The following is an 18,009-nucleotide window of genomic DNA, read 5'->3' as shown; positions in this document are numbered from 1 at the left end:
ACTGATTTACTCACAATCACTAACTGAGTCCCCAGATTGAACAGGACCAGATAATGCTACCATAATTCATGGAACTATCCCCAGGAAGATGCAGTGCCTTCAGGAGAGAAAATGTGGAGGAAGAAACAAATGTCGAACAATAAATATCCGGGAAATCACATCTCAAAAGATTCTAAAATCAGAAGATGCTCAAGTAACTGTCCTGGTTGTTAATTAATATCCTCTGTATTTAGTCCTTCTTCTCCAACTTTTTCTTGGCAGGGTTTGGATACTCAGGATTTTCGATGACCCCCTCTCCAAACTTCAACTCCAGGAAGCGCCTGTGATTGTTGGGGGCAAGAGCAGTTATTCCAGCAAACTGCATGGGGACCAGTGGTTTCAGGAAGTGCTCAGGGAAATTCACATCCTGTTTGTGGTCCATCCACGTGTTTTTGGTCATGATTCCTTCTCTGGCATAGAAAGGCCACAAGTCAACATGCAAGTGGTTGCTTTCGCTGTATTGCACACGGTAGAAGTCACCTTCCACTGCCTTTTCCCACACGTAGCCGTTCTCATCAACAACTGAGCCAGAGTCCAGGCTCCTTAGAAATTCACAATTTTCAACATCATCCAGGTAAATCCCAAGGTCCACGTCATAATCCCATGGAATGATGTCCTGGTGACGGACTGCTCCCAGAAGAGTTCCGCCCTCCAGCCAGTAGCGGACACCTGAGGACTCCAAGATGTTTATGACGTACTTGGTGGTCTCACGCAAGGCTTTGAGGCAGCAAGGTGGGGTCCACCTGTTCTCATACAGGTACTCAGGCGTGTCGTCATGCACCGTCCTGAAACAGCGAGGGGTGTCTTTGTTGCAGCCGTACCACTGCTCCTTTCCATTGGGCTGCACCACATGCTTCACACCGAAGTCTTTGAAGAGTTGGGACAGCCTTGCCTTTGTATTGATGTCTGCTTTCCAACGGTTATGGGCTGACATGAACAAAGAGCGGTGGTATGATGAGAACACCACATTCTCTGCCATCTTCACCTTCCAGCCACGCAGTGAAGACTGAACAAAGAGGGATGTCATGAGCGGCCTTACCATGGGCTGAGAGAAGTTGAACAAATCCTCAGTTCGAAGAAGAACCACAGCATCTCCGTCAATGGCATCGCAAACCTGAGCAGGAGAAAGCTGATAGACGGCGGTCCATTCCTTAAGACTAACACGCAAGTTTAGACAGTGGAATGTTTCCCCATTCTGAATAGGAGCTGCCACCATCTGAACCTTTCCTTTGTTGGCCTCGAACTGCTGAAGAAGATGGTCAAGCTGTTGGGTTGAGTCCAACTGCACCCCGTCAGGCACCAGAAGGGTGTATTCAGTGTTGATGTAGAACTCGGGCCTGGTGACATAATATGGCTGATCTGGAGATGCCTTCAATAGCACTACCTGTATGTTCTGCTTATTGGGCAGGTCTAGAGGTGGGTATGGTAGTTTGTCAGCCACCACCACAATGGGCTGGTCTGGCTTTTGCTTCAGGAAAGACTGTGCTACACCTACCACCCAATTCTCAAAGTCTTCAAACTCTCGTATAAGTACAGTGATCCCAGTGACTCTTGAAACTGCTAGTTTCCTGGAGGCAGCCTTCCCTGGGACTTTGTGTTTCAGCATTTGCTGCTGAGTTCTGGAGACGTAGTAAAGAATAACTAGATTAATCATTATTGCCCCAGTCAGCAGCATCTGGCAAAAACTAACCCGCATTGTGCTTTAAATAATTCAGTCGTGTTGATAATTAATTTGTTCACATTGCAGCTTTTCTTGAATGATCTCTCACTGTCTTAAAACAGCAAAAATGACCAATCACATCAAGATCCTGATTCTTAGACAACTAATATTTGCAATTAATTCACAGTCTTCTTCGGATCTAAAAACAAAAAAAGAAATATTATTGACAGCAGAGAGAAAAGTTCTCATTAATTGATGATCACCTACAGAATGGAATCTCCCCAGTCTGGTATTGCTAATGGTACAGGTCAGTGAATACTTTGGATTTGTTGAATATTAACAAAAATTAAGAAATAGGAACTGGAGTAAATCTTCTCGAATCTTTCATCATTCAACAGGATCATGACTGAATAAGACAGCATGCATTCAATTAAAATATCCCAAGCATTTGACATGAGGCTCATAAACAAAGTCTGATATGGAGATACATTAGGAAATATTAGAGCAAGTGACCAAAAGTTTAGTCAAAGAGTTGGTGGAAGGAGCATCCTGCAGGAAGAAGGGAGGTAGAGAGGCAGAGAAGTTTCTGAGCTTATGGCCCAGCCAGCTGAATGCATCATCACCAAATGCTGTGGTTCTTAAATCCAGGGATGTTCAAGGGTCTAATATAAGGGATGCCCAGATATCTCGTAGGGTTGCAGATTTGAGGAGATTCCAGAAGAGCAAAACCACAGAGGAGCTTGAAAACAAAAATGATCATTTTAAAATGAAGCTTTTCTTAACCAGTAGGTAAGTAAATGATGAGTGAATGTGACTTGCTTTCGATTAGGATATTTCAAAGGAAATGAAGAAGTAGAGAGGATTCACTAAAACAATACAAGGTACTAGCCAGACCACACTGGAATACTGAACAGTTCTGAACCCCTTATCTAAGGAAAGAAATACTGGCATTGGAGATAGTCCAGGGAAGGTTCACTAGTCTAATACCAGGTATGGAGGGACAGGTTGATTAGGTTGGGACTGTACTCATTGGAATATAGAAAAATGAGAGGCCACATGATTGCAACTTAGAAGATTTTTGGAGTTTAGATGGGATTAATCGATAACAGTCAGTGTGGTTTTGTTAAGGGGAGGTCATGTCTGACCAGCTTATAAAGTCATAGAGTCATACAGCATGGAAATAGACCCTCCGGTCCAACTCCTCCATGCCGACCAGGTAAACTAAACTGAACTGGATCCATTTGCCAGCATTTGGCCCATTTCCCTCTAAAACGTTTCTATTCATGTACCTGTCCAAGTGTCTTTTAAATGTTGTAATTGTACCAGCCTCCACCACTTCCTCTGGCAGCTCGTTCCATACACACACCACTCTCTGCGTGAAAAAGTTGCCCCTCAGGTCCCTTTTAAATCTTTCCCCTCTCACCTTAAACCTATGGCCTCTAAAGTCAGTCACAGAGTCATAAAACATGGAAACAGACCTGTCGGTCCAACTCGTCCGCGCCGAACAAACATCCCAAACTGAACAAGTCCCATTTGCCAGCATTTGGCCCATATCCCTCTAAACCCTTCCTATTCATATACCCATCCAAATACCTTTTAAATGTTGTCATTGTACCAGCTTCCACCATTTCCGCTGGCAGATCATTCCATATACCCACCATCCTCTGTGTGTAAAAGTCACCCCTCAGTCCTTTTTAAATCTTGCCCCTCTCAACTTAAAACTTATGTCTTCTAGATTTGGAATCCCCCACCCTAGGAAAAAGACCTTGGCTATTTACCCTATCCATGCCCTCATGATTTTATAATCTCTACAAGGTCACCCCTCAGCCTCTGATGCTCCAGGGGTAAAATGCACAAGCCTCTTTAGCCTCTCCCTGTTACTCAAACCCTCCACTCCCAGCAAATCCTTGTAAATCTTTTTTGCACCCTCTGAAGTTTAAAAACATGCTTCCTAGAGAATTGTACACAGTATTCTTCTTGAAAATATTCCATGTTTTGGCCTCAGCTGCTTTTTGTGGCAAAAAATTCCACAGGCTCACCACTCTCTGGGTGAAGAAATATCTTATCTCAGACCTAACTGATCCAATCCCATATCTTTAGGCTGTGACCCCAGTACTGGACTCGCCAATCATCAGTAACATCATTCCTGCATTTAGTCAGTCTAATCCTAATAGAATTTTATATATTTCTATAAGATTCAACCTCCCTCCCATTCTTCTAAACTTCAATGAATATAGCTGTAACTGATCCATTCTCTCTTCATACATCAGTTCTGCTATCCAAAGAATCAGTCTGATAAACCTTTGTTGCACTCCCTCTATAGTCAGATCATCCTTCCTTCAATAAGGATGCAAATACTCCAGGTGAGATCTCACCAAGGCCCTGCATAATTTCAGCCCTGCTCCTGTAGTCAAATCCTCTCACTATGAAGAAGACCATCCTACCATTTGCTTTCTGCACCACATGCTGCATCTGCATGCTTACTTACTTTCAGCAAGCGCTGTACAAAGATAGCCAGGTCTCACTGCACCTTCCGCTTCCCAATCCGTTGTGAATTAAGATAATAATCTGCCTTCCTGTTTCTGCTACCAAAGTGGATTACCTCACAACTTGTCAAAAGACATGATACAATAAATGTTTTGTTTTCCCTACTTGGAGTTCGCAAATAATCCTGATTAATCATCCTATTGGTCCTGAAAACAGGAACTCTCAAACTACTCATGAGTCACTTCTTGAGCACCAGTTCTTAAAGTGTTACATTGCATCTTACGTCAACTTCGACTTGGAATCCTAATGATCAATGTTTTGCTTTTATCAATGAACATGAAACCCTCTCAGGCAAATTGACTGGACAGCCTATGCTCTCTGTGACTATAGTTCAGATCCCCTTATCTAAGGAAAGATATACTGGCATTGCAGACAGTCTGGAGAAGTTTCACTAGATTGATTCCGAATTTAGAGGGAATTTCCTACAAGATGAGGTAGAGTAGGTTGGGCTTGTACTCATTGGAATTTAGATGGAGAGGAGACCTCATACAATACTCACAGGGGGCTTGACAGGTAGCTGTGGCTCTAGTCTTGGACTCCCCTACCCTTGGAAAAAGATCTTGGCTATTCACCTTATCTATGCCCCTCATGATTTTATGAACCTCTATTAAGGTCAGACTCCAATGCTCCAAGAGGTCCCAGCCTAGGAGACAGAAAGGACTGCAGATGCTGGAAGCTACAGTCAAAGCTTTTCCAGCTCCACATTTTTTGACTCGAGGTCCCAGCCTATCCAGCCTCTCCTTAACTCAAATCCTCCAGTCCCAGCAACATCCTTGTAATTTTTTCTGTACCCTTTCCAGTTTAACAACATCCTTCCCAGAACAGGGCAAGCAGAATTGTAAGCAGTATTCCAAATGTGGCGTCACCGATGTCTTGTACAGCTGCAATATGATGTCCCAACTCCAAGACTCAATGCTCTGGCCAATGAAGACAAAGGTGCCAAATTCCTTCTTCACCACCCTGTTTACCTATGATGCCACTTTCAAAAAACAATGAACCTGCACCCCGCAGTCCATTTGTTCAACAACATTCCCCAGGGCCCTCCCATTAACTATGTAAGTCCTGCCCTGGTTTGCATTACTAAAGTGCAACACCTCATATTTATGTAAATAAAACTCCACCTGCCATTTCTTGACCCATTGGCCTATCTTATCAAGATATCTTTGAATTGTTAGATAACCTTCTTCACAGCTACAATGCCACCAATTTTGGTGTCATCTGCAAACTTACTAACCATACCTCCTACATTCTCAACCAAATTTTTGATATAAATGACAAACAATAGACCCAGAATCGATCCTTCTGGCAACACTGCTGGTCACAGACCTCCAGTCCAAATAACAACCCTCCATCACCACCTTCTACCATCAAGCCAATTTTGTATCCAATTGGCTATCTGTTCCTGGATCCCATGTGATCTAACATTACAAGCCAGTCCACCATGCGGGGCCTTGTCAAAGGCCTTGCTAAAGTCCATGCAAATGCTCTGCCTTCATCTACCTTCTTGGTAACCTCTTCAAAATATTCAATCAAATTTGTGAGACACGATTGCTGTTTTTCTCTAATCAATCCTTGCTTTTCCAAATGCATGTAAATGCTATCTCTCAGAGACCCTCCAACAACTTAACCACCACTGACATCAGGCTCACCACTCTATAGTTCCCCAGCTTTTCCTTGCAGCCTTCCTTAAACAATGGCAGAACATTAGCCACCTTCTAGTCTTTCGGCACCTCAACCATGGCTGTCAATGATACAAATATCTTTGCAAGGGGACGCAATCTCTTCTCCAGCTTCCCATAATATTTTAGGATACACCTGATCAGATCACAGGGATTTATCTACCTTTATATGTTTTAAGACCACAAGTAACTCCTCCTCTGTAATGTGGACTCTTTTCAAGACATTACTATTTGCTTCCCCAATTTCTCTCGCTTCCATGTCATTCTCAACAGTAAATACTGAGGCAAAATATTCGTTTAGCATCCTATCCATCTCCTATGGTTCCACACATAGACAGCCTCATTGATCTATAAGGGGCCCTATTTTCTCCCTAGTTATTATTTTGCCCTTAATGTACTTGAAGAATCTCTCAGGAATTTCCTTAATCTTATTTGCCAAAGCCACCTCATGTTCCCTTTTGCCCTCCTGATTTCCCCTTTAAGTGTATTCCTACTCCCCACATACTTTTCCAAGGTTTCATTTGATCCCAATTGTCTATACCTGTCATATGCCTCCTTTTTCTTCACCAAAGCATCAATATCTCCAGTCATCTAGTGTTCCCTACACCTACCAGCCTTGCCCTTCAAACTAACAGGAACATACTGTTGTTGTACTCTCATCTCATTTTTGAAAGCCTCCCACTTGCCAGACATGCCTTTACCTACTAACAGCCTCCCCAAATCAACTTTTGAAAGTTTCTGTATATTATCATCAAAATTGGCCGTACTCCAATTTAGAACTTTAACTTTCAGATTAGACCTATCCTTTTCCATAACTTTTTTAAAACTAATAGAGTCATGATCACGGGTCCCAAAGTGCTCCCCCACTAACACCTCAGTAAACTGCTCTGCTTTATTTCCCAAGAGAAGGTTGAGTTTTGCTTCTTCTCTAGTAGGTACATCCACCTATTGAATAAGAAAATTTTCTTGAACACACTTAACAAATCCCTCCTATCCAAGCCCTTTACACTACGGCAGTCCCAGTCTATGTTTGGAAAGTTAAAACCCCCGACCATTACAATCCTATTATTCCTACAGATATCTGAGATCTCCCTTGATATTTGCTGCTCAATTTCCTGCTGATTATTGGGGGGCCTATAGAACAAGCCATCAAGGTGATCATCCCCTTCCTACTTCTCAGTTCCACCAATATAACTTCATGGGATAATCCCTCGGGATTACTCTCTCTAGTATACCCATAATGTTATTCCTAATGAATAGGTGATCAAGTGTGTGGATGATGGCAATGACTTGATCTCGTCTACTTGGACTTCAGCAAGGATTTTGATCAGGTCTCACATGGAAAACTGATAGCGAAGGTAAGACCCATGGGATTTAAGAAACTTTGGCTAATTGGATCCAGAATTGGCCAAGTGACAGGAAAGAGAAGGTGACATCGAGGGGTGTTTTTGTAACTCTGTCCAGTGGGTTCCACATGGATCAGTGTTGATACCTTTGCTGTTCTGGTATATATAAACGATTTAGACCTGAATGTTGGAGGGTTGATCAGTAAGTTCACAGATGATTGGTAGGGTGATAAATAATGAGAAAGAGGTTATGGAAGGATATAGATTAGTGGGCTGATCAGTGGCAAATGGAATTAAATCCAAACAAGTGTGAGGTAATGCATTTGGGCAGGACAAACAAGGCAAGGGGATACATGATAGACAGCAGGACACTGGAAAGCACCGAGGATAAGAGAGATGTGGGCGTGCATGTCTACCAGTCCCTTAAAGTAGCAGGACAGGTGGATAAATTGGTTAAGTAGGCATGTGGGATACTTGTTTTTTTTTTATTAGCTGAGACATAGAGTTTAAGAGCAGGGAGGTTACACTGGAACAGTATAAAATGTTGAAGCCACAGCTACAGTATTATGGACAGTTCTGGAATCCAAATTATAAGAGGGATGTGATTGCACTGGAAAGGATGCAGAGGAGTTTTATCAGGACGTTGCCTGGGCTACAGACTTTTAGTTATGAGGAGAGGTTGGATAGGTTGGCATTGTTTTCCTTGTAATGGGAAAGACTGAGGGGATCATGATTGCAATGTATAAAATAGAAGGGCATAGAAGGGTAGACAGGAAGGAACTTTTTCTCTTGATACACAGATCAATGACCTGCAGACAGATTTAGAGGGGATGGAAGGAAAATATTTTTCACCCAAAGGTTGATAGCAATCTGGAACTCACTGCCTGTAAAGGTGGCAGAGGCAGAAACCCTCATAAAACCGCGGAAAGCTGCAACAGAAAGGGACTTGGGGGCACTTGTGCATGAAATACAAAAAGCCAACATACAGCAACAGCAGATAATCAGGAAGACTAATGGAATGTTGGCCACTATTTCAAGGGAGTTGGAGTGTATGTGTAAGGAAGTCTTACTGCAACTGTACAAGGTGCAGGTGATGCCACATCTGGAGTACTGTGAGCAGTTTTAGTCCCATTACTTAAGGAAAGATATAATTTCATTGGAGGCAGTTTAGAGAGGGTTCACTAGGATGATCCCCAGTATGGAGGGATTGTCTTATGAAGGTTGAACAAGTTGGGACTCTACTCACTGGAATTTATAAGAATTAGAGGTGATCCCATTGAAACACATAGGATTCTTAAGGGGCTTAACAGGGTAAATGCTGAGAGATGTTACTCCCTGTGGGAGAGTTAAAGGGTCAGAGAGCATAGTCTCAGAAAAGGGCAACAGTATAAGACTGAGATGAGGAGAAGTTTCTTCTCTCAGAGGGCTGATAGTCTTTGCCACATAGAACTACTGGGGCAGAGTCCTTGTGTATATTTAGCTGCTGAGGTAGATAGATGTTTTCATTAGTAGGCGAATCCAGGATTACAGGGAAAGGGCAGGTAATTGGATGTGAGGAATGTCAGAATGCAAAAGCAGGCTCTATGACACTTCTCTCACATTACAACATGTCTGTAACAGCAGCAAATTTTCAAACTTCTGCTTATTTTCAAAAATGAGGAACACACACAAATGCTTCTATATTTCAGAAACTGATCAATTGAGTTGTGCTTGGAAATAGTGAGTGAGAAAACAAAGGTTGGCAGAACTCACAATCTGGGAGAACATGAGTTCACCTCAGCACATATGGGGAATGGTCAAACCGCTGACACTTCCTAGCTCAATGTGGAACAGCAACACTTGCCCTGAAGGTCTCATTGCAGAAGTAAAAGATATCCATTCAACTGTAACCCAGCTTTCAGCATCTTCACTGCTGAAAACCAAAAACAGTGAACTTCATACCGTCAGCTGAGCCTGGGTAGTCAGCCTTCTTCTCATGACTGCGGGCTCCACATGGCGTGAAGGCGCAATACATCAACCGACCTCTCCCTTTGTTCCTGGCATTTTGACAAGCTTGAATGGGGCAGCTGCAGGATCCTGCCTCAATCAACCAGGGAGAGACCTCAACCCAGATTTTTAATCATAGAGGGAATCAAGGGTTGTAGGGATAAGGTAGGAAAGTGGAGCTGAGGATTATCAGATCAGCCACGATCTCGTTGAATGGTGCAGTAGACTTGAGGGGCCAAATGGCATGCTTAAGCTCTTGCATCTTATGATCTTACTACTAAGCAACAAGACACTTCAGCGTCAGCCAAAGCACCCTCTCCCCAAAGAAAGTGAGAACTGATACACTTAGGGCAACTTATAGTCCCTGGAAATTGTACTAAATATTATTCCAAAATGTTACTATTGTCTGGCCTCACTCCAGTGTGACAGGGTTAACACTATTGCATCCAAGTCAAGGAATTTGGAGTCATCTAAAAAGAAAGTACTATATTTACAAATTCCAATTTAACTTGTACTTTAACTTGCACTTCTACTTAAATTTGTGGTCAAAGGGGTCAGTACTAAAGATAACACATTTCTAATTTAAATAATACCTTGTTGTCATAATTGTTAGCTGCTAAAGAATAGATAGAGTCCACACCAGCATATTCTCTTGTACACTTGTTCCTCATTGACAGGAGCTGTGTCTGCAGGTGCAAGTTGAAGTGTTCCATGCAGGAGCAAAGTTGCCCACTTTTCAGTGATGATCCGGTGCCTCCAGGAATTGCAGATTTATCCTCCAGACACTGTTGCAAACACACACTGGAGAGAAAACATTATAGTATTTTAAATTTTTCTTTGAACACCCCTGTTAATTAGTTATAGAGTATCAGCGATGGAAGAAAACTATCTGACTGTCAAGGATGGTACCATAGGTTAGTGGAGCAGATCGAAGCCTGAGTATTGATGGAAAAATCCAAGACCAGGGGTCATTAATACAATATAGTTTCTAATAAATAAGGAGAAATTTCTTCACGCAAAGGAAGGTTTTAATGGAACTCAATACCATGGAAGGGTTGTGGCAAATAACTTAGATGCTTTCAATATGTAATTAGATGAGTACATTTGATCTTGTTGGCCAATTGGAAAGCCAAAAGACTCTGCATTATTTAATTGGATGATTTCTGACTACAGAGTATATACAACACAGAAACAGGCCATTTGGCCCAACTGGACGTTTATATTCCAAGTAAGTGTCTTCCATTTCGTCAACCCCATCTCAGCCTTTCAACATATCTTTCAGCTTTCTTTTCTCTCATGTGCACATCTAATTACATAGTGAAAGCATCTAAGTTATTTGCCACAACCCTTCCATGGTATTGGGTTCCATTAAAACCTTCCTTTGCCTGAAGAAATTTTTCCTTACTTACCTATTAGATGCTTTCAATATGTAATTAGACGTGGACATGAGAGAAGAGAAAGCTGAAAGATATGTTGAAAGGCTGAGATGGGGTAGACGGAATGGAGGACACTTGCTTGGAATCTAAAAGTCCAGTTGGACCAAATAGCCTGTTTCTGTGTTCTATATACTCTGTAGTCAGGAATCATCCAATTAAGTAATGCAGTCTTTTGGCTTCCCGATTGGCCATGGATGGACAGGGTGCCACAAGGATGAATACCCTTTTGTGTCAAATCTTTCTATCACTGTCAGATAACCAATGGTAGGAGCATAGGGTTGTATTAATGGACACTCGCTCCTTTGAGATGTCCAGGAATACATTCAACTAGAGCTGACGAACGTATTCAAGGCCATTTCATAATCTTAGATGTACTTTACTGATCTACATAATTGATTTTTCTTCACAGTGATTTCCTCATCTTGGCTGTGCTTTTATGATGGACAGACGCTCTACAAAAAAAACAATTGGACTTAACCTACTGACGGCCATATTCATTCTCGATCTAACATGTTACACAATATAAGAATGAGCTTTTCACATGCCCATATTTCAATGGCTTGTGGATTGGGACCTTTTTTTTGCATCAACCAGTTACAAAATTGTTCACTTTTACTGCTAATTAAAATTCTGATTCAGTGGGGAGCACTCTTGCTTCTAAGTCAAAACATTTTGAGTTCAAGTCCCACACCAGAGGCCTGAGGTACTCTTAGACTGATACTCCCAATGCACTCTTGAGAGAGGGCTGCAGAGTTGGAGCTTTTGTATGATTTTAATGCAAGAGCTTGGCACTGGTTGACAAAGAGTAAGGAAGTACTCTCTACTGTCTCAATCAATATTCACAAGGGAATGGCAGCATAGTAGTTATGTTACTTATTAACTCAGGGGCCTGGACTAATTACTACACTAATGGACTAAGACCTTCCCGAAATATGTAACTTGATAGGTTGAATGCTGGGAGGATGTTCCCAGTTTGGGAAAAATCAGAACCAGGGGATGTAGTTTGAGAGAAAGGGAACTTCCTTTTAAGACAAAGGCTGAGGTGAAATATTTTTCGCTCAGACTGTTGTTAGTCTGCAGAATTCTCTGCCCCAGAAAGTAAAGGAGGCTGTGTCTTTGAATTCATTCTGGGCAGAGTTAGATAGATTTTTGATAGACAAGGCATCACACAAATGTAAGTCAGCTGCCTTCTGATTTCGCAAGCACACTATTAAATTGTATTCAAGAAGGAAGTTCATGACCTTTTCAAGGGCAATGAGGGATGGGCAACAAATGCTGGCATTGTTAACTATGCCATCACATAAATGAATAAAAAAAATGTTGAGATGATCCCAAGATTCGTGATATTGTAAACATCAATGAAATCAACATCTTCTGTTTTCTTACATTTTTACTGAATAAGGAGTTATATTTCAGGTGAACATTTATTGGCAATATTTAATAAGTATCAATATTACGCATATGGTTGTTATAATAAAAGGAACATCATAGGAGTTTGAGGCAGGGGAAACAGAATGGAGCTAGGTTGTATGGAGAAAAGCATAAATGCTATCTTGATTGACTTTTCTGATCTGTTTAAGCTGAAATATTATATATGTATGGTGACGACACACTGGTAAAGCAGTTTTGTTAACACCAAAGCAGGGTGGGCTTGCATTATTAAGGTAATCTTCAGTAAACTGCTATCACTATGATAAACATAACTTTTGGGACACTTATGGTTGATTGTGGGTAATAGGGTGTTACATAAGATTGGCAACTCTTCCGGGATGTATTTCTGGAGGTTTGGTCATGTGACATGTGATTGCATGGTGCCTGATCACAAGATGTGTGCTGACAGGTTGTAAATGCTACTGTTTTTATTTCACACAGGTCAGGTCTCTTGTAGTTTACTAATGCTGCTGCTGATCCTCTGCTGACAGCCAGAAGGCTTTTCCTATGTGAACAGAAAAAAGTGCAAAGCTCTACCTTTCTCCAAGGCTGCTCACAGCAATGCGAGGAAACCAATTCCCAATTCTGTGTGATTCCCAGGCAATTGGAAAGATTTGGCTCACTTTGGCAAAGAGTGATATCAGTACCCTGGGCACAGTGAAGAAATGATGATTCTACAAAAGAAATTATACAGTGCCTTTCACAATGTCAGCACATCCCAAAACTTTTTACAGCGCTGATGTAATGTAAGAAAGGCAGCAGTCATTTCACGCACAACAAGCTCCCACAACCAGCAAATATGATAATAATCAGCCTGTTTCAGTGATGATGCTAGAGGGATAGGTATTCGTTGGGACACCAGAGATTGCTCCCTTGCTTGTTGTCAAAATTGAGGCAGCTTTTCCATCCACCAGAGAGGGCAGATGTGACCTCATTTCAAAATCCAATAATGCAGCACTACATTAGGAATGGCAGCCTAGATGTGTGTCAGCTGTGACTCAGTTAGTAACACGCTTGCCTCTGAGTCACAAGATTCCACTCCAGGATTTAAGAATAGAAATCAAGATTGACACTCCAATACTGTAGTGAAAGCATTCTGTCAGACGTCTTATGTTTCAGATGAGATGTTAAACCAATGCATTATCTGGCCACTTAGGTGTATGTACAAGATCTCATGCCATTATTTCAAAGAAGGGCAGAGGTGTTTTCCCTTGGTTTCCTGGCTAATATTTATCCAATCAACATCACAAAAAAAAACATAATGTGTGGTCATTACTCTCCTGCCCAGATTTTCCAGACTAAATAATTTCAGTGCATTTAAGAAAAAAAAACAACTAAATACTGCCAAGTTTACTGTTTCAGCCTTCCACTTCAAACAACTCAAAGGAAAAAGAAGAATATCATGACCCTTATTGTGGCTGACTACTACAAACAGCCAATGCCAAAATACCTTGGCATCACTCTTGACTGTACCTTGATTGACTGATAACATCTCAAAAACTCTGCAAAACAAAACCCCGAAAGAACTGCGGATGCTGGAAATCAGAAACAAAACGAGAAATTGCTGGAAAATCTCAGCAGGTCTGGCAGCAACTGTGGAAAAAAAATCAGAATTGACATTTTGAGTCTGAAGTCTGAATTTCTGAAGAAGGGTCTCTGGACCCGAAACGTTAACTCTGATTTCTCTCCACAGATGCTGCCAGACCTGCTGAGATTTTCCAGCAATTTCTGTTTCCAAAACTCTGGAACCTAGGTCGAGACAAGATTGAATCTCATAAGGAAACTGGTAGGTATCACCCGGCGTAACAGACTACGCAGTGCTTTACTTGCCCTGATCTATCCAAAGCACACTGCTGCTGCTCAACAGTGGCTGCACAAACACCTCCAGAAAGTCTAGGACAGTGGGACCACTATTGTTTTGAGTGACTGAATTCCTATGCTGATGCATATTGAACCTCCTGATGTCCATAAGGAAATGTCTTCTTTAAAGAATACCATTGATTGACAGCAATCAAAACTCACACGACACAAGGCCTCAGGGAAAAAAGCTGCATAATCCACTTCATCCCATCTGGTTCATTAATGTTCTTTAGGAGGGCAACTGCTATCGTATCTGGTCTGGTCAACATGTGCCTCCAGACCCACAGCAGGTGGTTGACTCTTAACCACCCTCTAGGCAATTAGGGATGGGCAATAAATGCTGGCCTAGCCAGCAATGCTCTCATCCCATGAATGAATAAAATAAGTCCTCTAATTACCATTGGAAGCTACTCCATACCCTACTAATTGGCAACAGCCCCACTCTTAACAGTGTTGGTTGCAAACATTCAGAACATAACCTGCTATCTGACCCAAGCAATGAAGTCCCGGATTTCAACTTTTCACTGAAAATCTTGAGAAATTTTAACTGCCTGAGGACAAGCCCTGAAAGCCCTGGAGCCATTTGCTCCAAAAGTGGAGCACAAGGAACAAATCAACTTCGGGTCACTGGACCCGAAACGTTAACTCTGTTTTTTCCTTCACAGATGCTACCATACCTGCTAAGCTTTTCCAGCAACTTTGTTTTTGTTCCTAATTCACAGCATCCGCAGTTCTTTCGGTTTTTAACTTAAATTCAAACTGTGGCTATCCAAGTCAAACCATCAACTAATTACTATGGGATAAATTCCTGGAGGCAACACAACCGTACACACTGCATCAGCTCTAGTCATTAAATGGGTTGCTATGTTCAACATTGAACTATCGATGCTTCCTCAGCATTACTAATTTTAAAAATCACATTGATGTTTGCTTTGCTGAGTGCAAATCAGCTGCTGCATTTTCTATACTGCAGCAATGACTGCGCTCAAAACTCCTACAGTGATGTGAGATATCTGGTAGGTGTGAAAAGCGTTATATAAATGCAAGTCAAGTCTTTCTTTCTCTACACAAGTCCCCAAACAGACCTCCAGCCCACGCACCTTCTGAGTCAGAATGCTACGTACTAAGCCACAGCTGACACTTGCAGCTTCTTTTTTAAAAAAAAATAGAAAGTAGTTAATTAACAGGGCGATTATAGCATCTCGTGCTCTACAGATGGTGCCCTGTGCTTCCCTCAGACAGACACACACCCAGATCCTTTCTTCTCAATGAATGACTCCGGACTGGAGAGTAGCATGTTGTGGTGAACATTATTTGGCAGGAAGTCAGCCCGCCTCCGTGGCTAGGGCGCATGCGCCACCCGTTCAGGCCGACGGGGAGCTCACTATCTGGCAGGGGGACAAGGACGAGGCGGCCAAGAGATGGAAGGGCAGCCAGCCGCCATGACTTCGGCGCTCGGCGGCGCGGGCTGTCCGAGCCCGGCGACTCCGCCGACCCTGGAGAAAATCACCTTGGAAAACTCCCCGGAGCCGGACTCCTACACGGTACCGGGGATTTTACACTTCATCCAGCACGAGTGGTCACGGTTTGAGATGGAAAAGGCGCGATGGGAAGCGGAAAAAGCCGAACTGCAAGTAAGTGAAGCTGCCGGGGGAAGGTGGGGGGGTGTCGGTAGGGGAAAAAAAAACGAAATTCCGAATTCCGTTTTCCTAGTTCCGGCTGGTTCTTTACGTTGAAGGCAGTCGATATCTGAGGAAACGCGAGTACGAAGAAGTGCTTCATGAGAGAAAGATAGGCTTTTCTTTAAAAAAATTACCTTCTATTGTTGCGGAGAGTCGGTGGTGCGCCGCCATCTTGGATTTAAAGATGGCGGATTGTGGTTATGTCATGAACAGAAAAAAAATCCTACACTCAAAAATGCAATTATTAACACTTTTTTAATAATCATTTGCAATGTGAACCATTCTTACATCGTACCTGCATCAAGACCGACATTGTTTTAAACATTTGATAGTCAAAGATAATGTATCTGGCTGTTTGGAGTTTCCTGTCCAAATGTCAAAGATTCCTCTTACAAATGCTATCTCCTAAGGATTTGTCTGTCTTTCGTCCTGTTCAACAGGACGTTGAATGATTTAAGACTTGTTAAGTGCAGTACTTGTTTTGTCACTCCTCGTAGATGTCAGGTTTGCCTTGGAGTCAGCAAACTGGATGATTTGAGTTGTAGTGTTTTTATGAGGACTTGGTTTTTGCATTGATCTGTATAAGTTGGAGCATTGCCAGAATCCCTGAAACTAAATTTAAGTGAGCTCACTCAGTGGGAAAGGTAGATCAAATTCCAATGCTTTCATTGTACAAAACAAAGGAAATCGATGTTTTTTTTTAACAGCTGACTTTGCATTTTGTATTTCTAAATTATTTCAGCTTCAAACTAATTTAATTTTTTATTGTTTCTCCAAGGATAATGCACCTTTATAATTTGTCACCTGGTTTGAGAACAGTAGTGTGGTCTTGAACATGCAAATAAAAGGTCAGACCAGGATGTGACCAAATGTAAGATCAGTGTTTGTATGAGTTCAGTTATCTCTTTTTTTATGGATTTCTTTCACAAATCTGACTTTGTATATGTACTTAATGTTTTCCTTTGTCTGTTCCCTGCTGCATTATAACTGTTGAAATATGATCTGCAGTCTGTCTTTAATCGTTCTCTACTCTCCACTGTGATGACTGTTCATATAAACCCATATAAACCCATAGAGCCATTTCTAAACTAGGGCACAGAATCCTAAATTTGGAGCAATGAATCACAATTTTTTTTTAATGTTTAGACTTACCTTAGTTATAAATCAAATTTATACAGAATGGTAGGAATTTATTTTAGATCAGTTCAATTAATAACTTTAAAAAAATGTTTATGACGCTATTGAGTGGAAGTTAAAATTAGGGTCACTGTGGAAAAATTAGCTGACCTGATGCAACAATATGTATGTGAGCGCGTTTCTCCTGAAAGACAAGCATTAAGTAAGGTTTTACTTACTAAATGGCCTTGAGTGTTTACTTAAGAAATAAGAACTGATTAGGCTTTTGGATTATCTATGTTTTTTTGCAAAATATTGGAGAAGAAAAGAGGGAATGGTAGATTTGACAGTATGACTCTGATCTTTATCCATGTTGCTGTGTAACTATTGAGCTGAAAGCCTATGGTATTATGGCAGAATAGCTTTTTTATGATTCTTTCCCCTTTTTGATCTCCCCTCGTCCCTTTTCATATTAAGGTCTTCAATATACTGCATGTGAAAACCATTGTATGTGGCTGTCCAGACTCTCTAACCAGCTTCGAATAAAGATCCACGTTCTCTTGAGAGAGGATCAGTGGGAAAAGAAGCCTGTTTTCTAAACTCCTAAGCATAGGACCAGTATTTCCCTGATGTGTTTGTTTTTATTATTGGCACATTGACATGGTTCAAGAGCTGCATTTATTGCCATTGCCTGGTTTCCCTCATGCTGGTTCCTGAATTGTAGGATTCATGCAGTAAATTTGTTCTTGCAATACAGTTAGGTAGGGAATTTCTGTACTTCGACCCAGTGATAATGCAGGATTGATTATTATTGGTGTGTAATTTGTAGGGGAACTTGAATGTAGTGACATTTTATCTATCAGCCAGCCTTGTCCTTGTAAGTGTTGGAAGTCCCCAGTGATGATGAGGTACTAATCAAATAGGTACTCTGTCCTCTGCAAAAGAGAATTCCATAGGATTTAAAATCCTGTAAGAGGGAAAATATCTCCTCATCTCTTTCTTAATTAGGAGAACCCCCTATTCTTAAACTGTCTAAGCTTCCTGAGAAGGGAAATGTCCTTTCAGCATCCATTCTGTCAAGTCCCCTCAGGATGTTGTACTTTTTAATGAGATCTCCTTTCGCTGTTCTAAACTCCAGTGGATGCAGGCCTAACCTTTCCTTATAAGGTAACACCCTGTTCTCCTGAGATAACAAGGTGTAGAGCTGGATGAACACAGCAGGCCAAG

General features: G+C 41.7%; 2 protein-coding genes across 6 annotated transcripts in view; one reads left to right on the top strand and one right to left on the bottom strand.

Annotated features, from left to right (window-relative positions):
• Positions 1 to 6: 6 nt before the first annotated feature.
• Positions 7 to 15,849, bottom strand: LOC109934048 (fukutin related protein). 3 transcript variants are annotated; one of them, XM_048618129.1, is made up of 3 exons: positions 15,801 to 15,849; positions 9,851 to 10,058; positions 7 to 1,658 (listed from the first exon to the last, which is right to left on the bottom strand). In XM_048618129.1, exons 2-3 carry the CDS (start codon positions 9,859 to 9,861, stop codon positions 230 to 232), a joined length of 1,440 nt encoding a protein of 479 aa, XP_048474086.1. In that variant the 5' UTR covers positions 9,862 to 10,058; positions 15,801 to 15,849; the 3' UTR covers positions 7 to 229. The 3 variants fall into 3 exon arrangements, with proteins under 3 accessions (XP_048474086.1, XP_048474085.1, XP_048474088.1); XM_048618128.1 differs by having other exon boundaries at positions 7 to 1,898; positions 9,898 to 10,058; XM_048618131.1 differs by having other exon boundaries at positions 9,898 to 10,058.
• The window catches only part of LOC109934036 (striatin-3-like), a 50,968-nt gene continuing 48,331 nt past the window's right edge, over positions 15,373 to 18,009 (top strand). For all 3 annotated transcript variants that reach the window (XR_007265768.1, XM_048618127.1, XM_020532879.2), the window contains exon 1: positions 15,373 to 15,618. Coding sequence is in view for 2 of the 3 variants with exons in the window: in XM_048618127.1 (XP_048474084.1) it covers positions 15,406 to 15,618 (213 nt within the window). In the remaining variant the exon portion in view is untranslated. The remainder of the gene's footprint in view (positions 15,619 to 18,009) is intronic.

Source organism: Rhincodon typus, chromosome 39, assembly GCF_021869965.1.
Source record: "Rhincodon typus isolate 14 chromosome 39, sRhiTyp1.1, whole genome shotgun sequence".
NCBI classification, from domain to species: domain Eukaryota; kingdom Metazoa; phylum Chordata; class Chondrichthyes; order Orectolobiformes; family Rhincodontidae; genus Rhincodon; species Rhincodon typus.
This window is presented reverse-complemented; position numbering and strand designations above follow the sequence as displayed.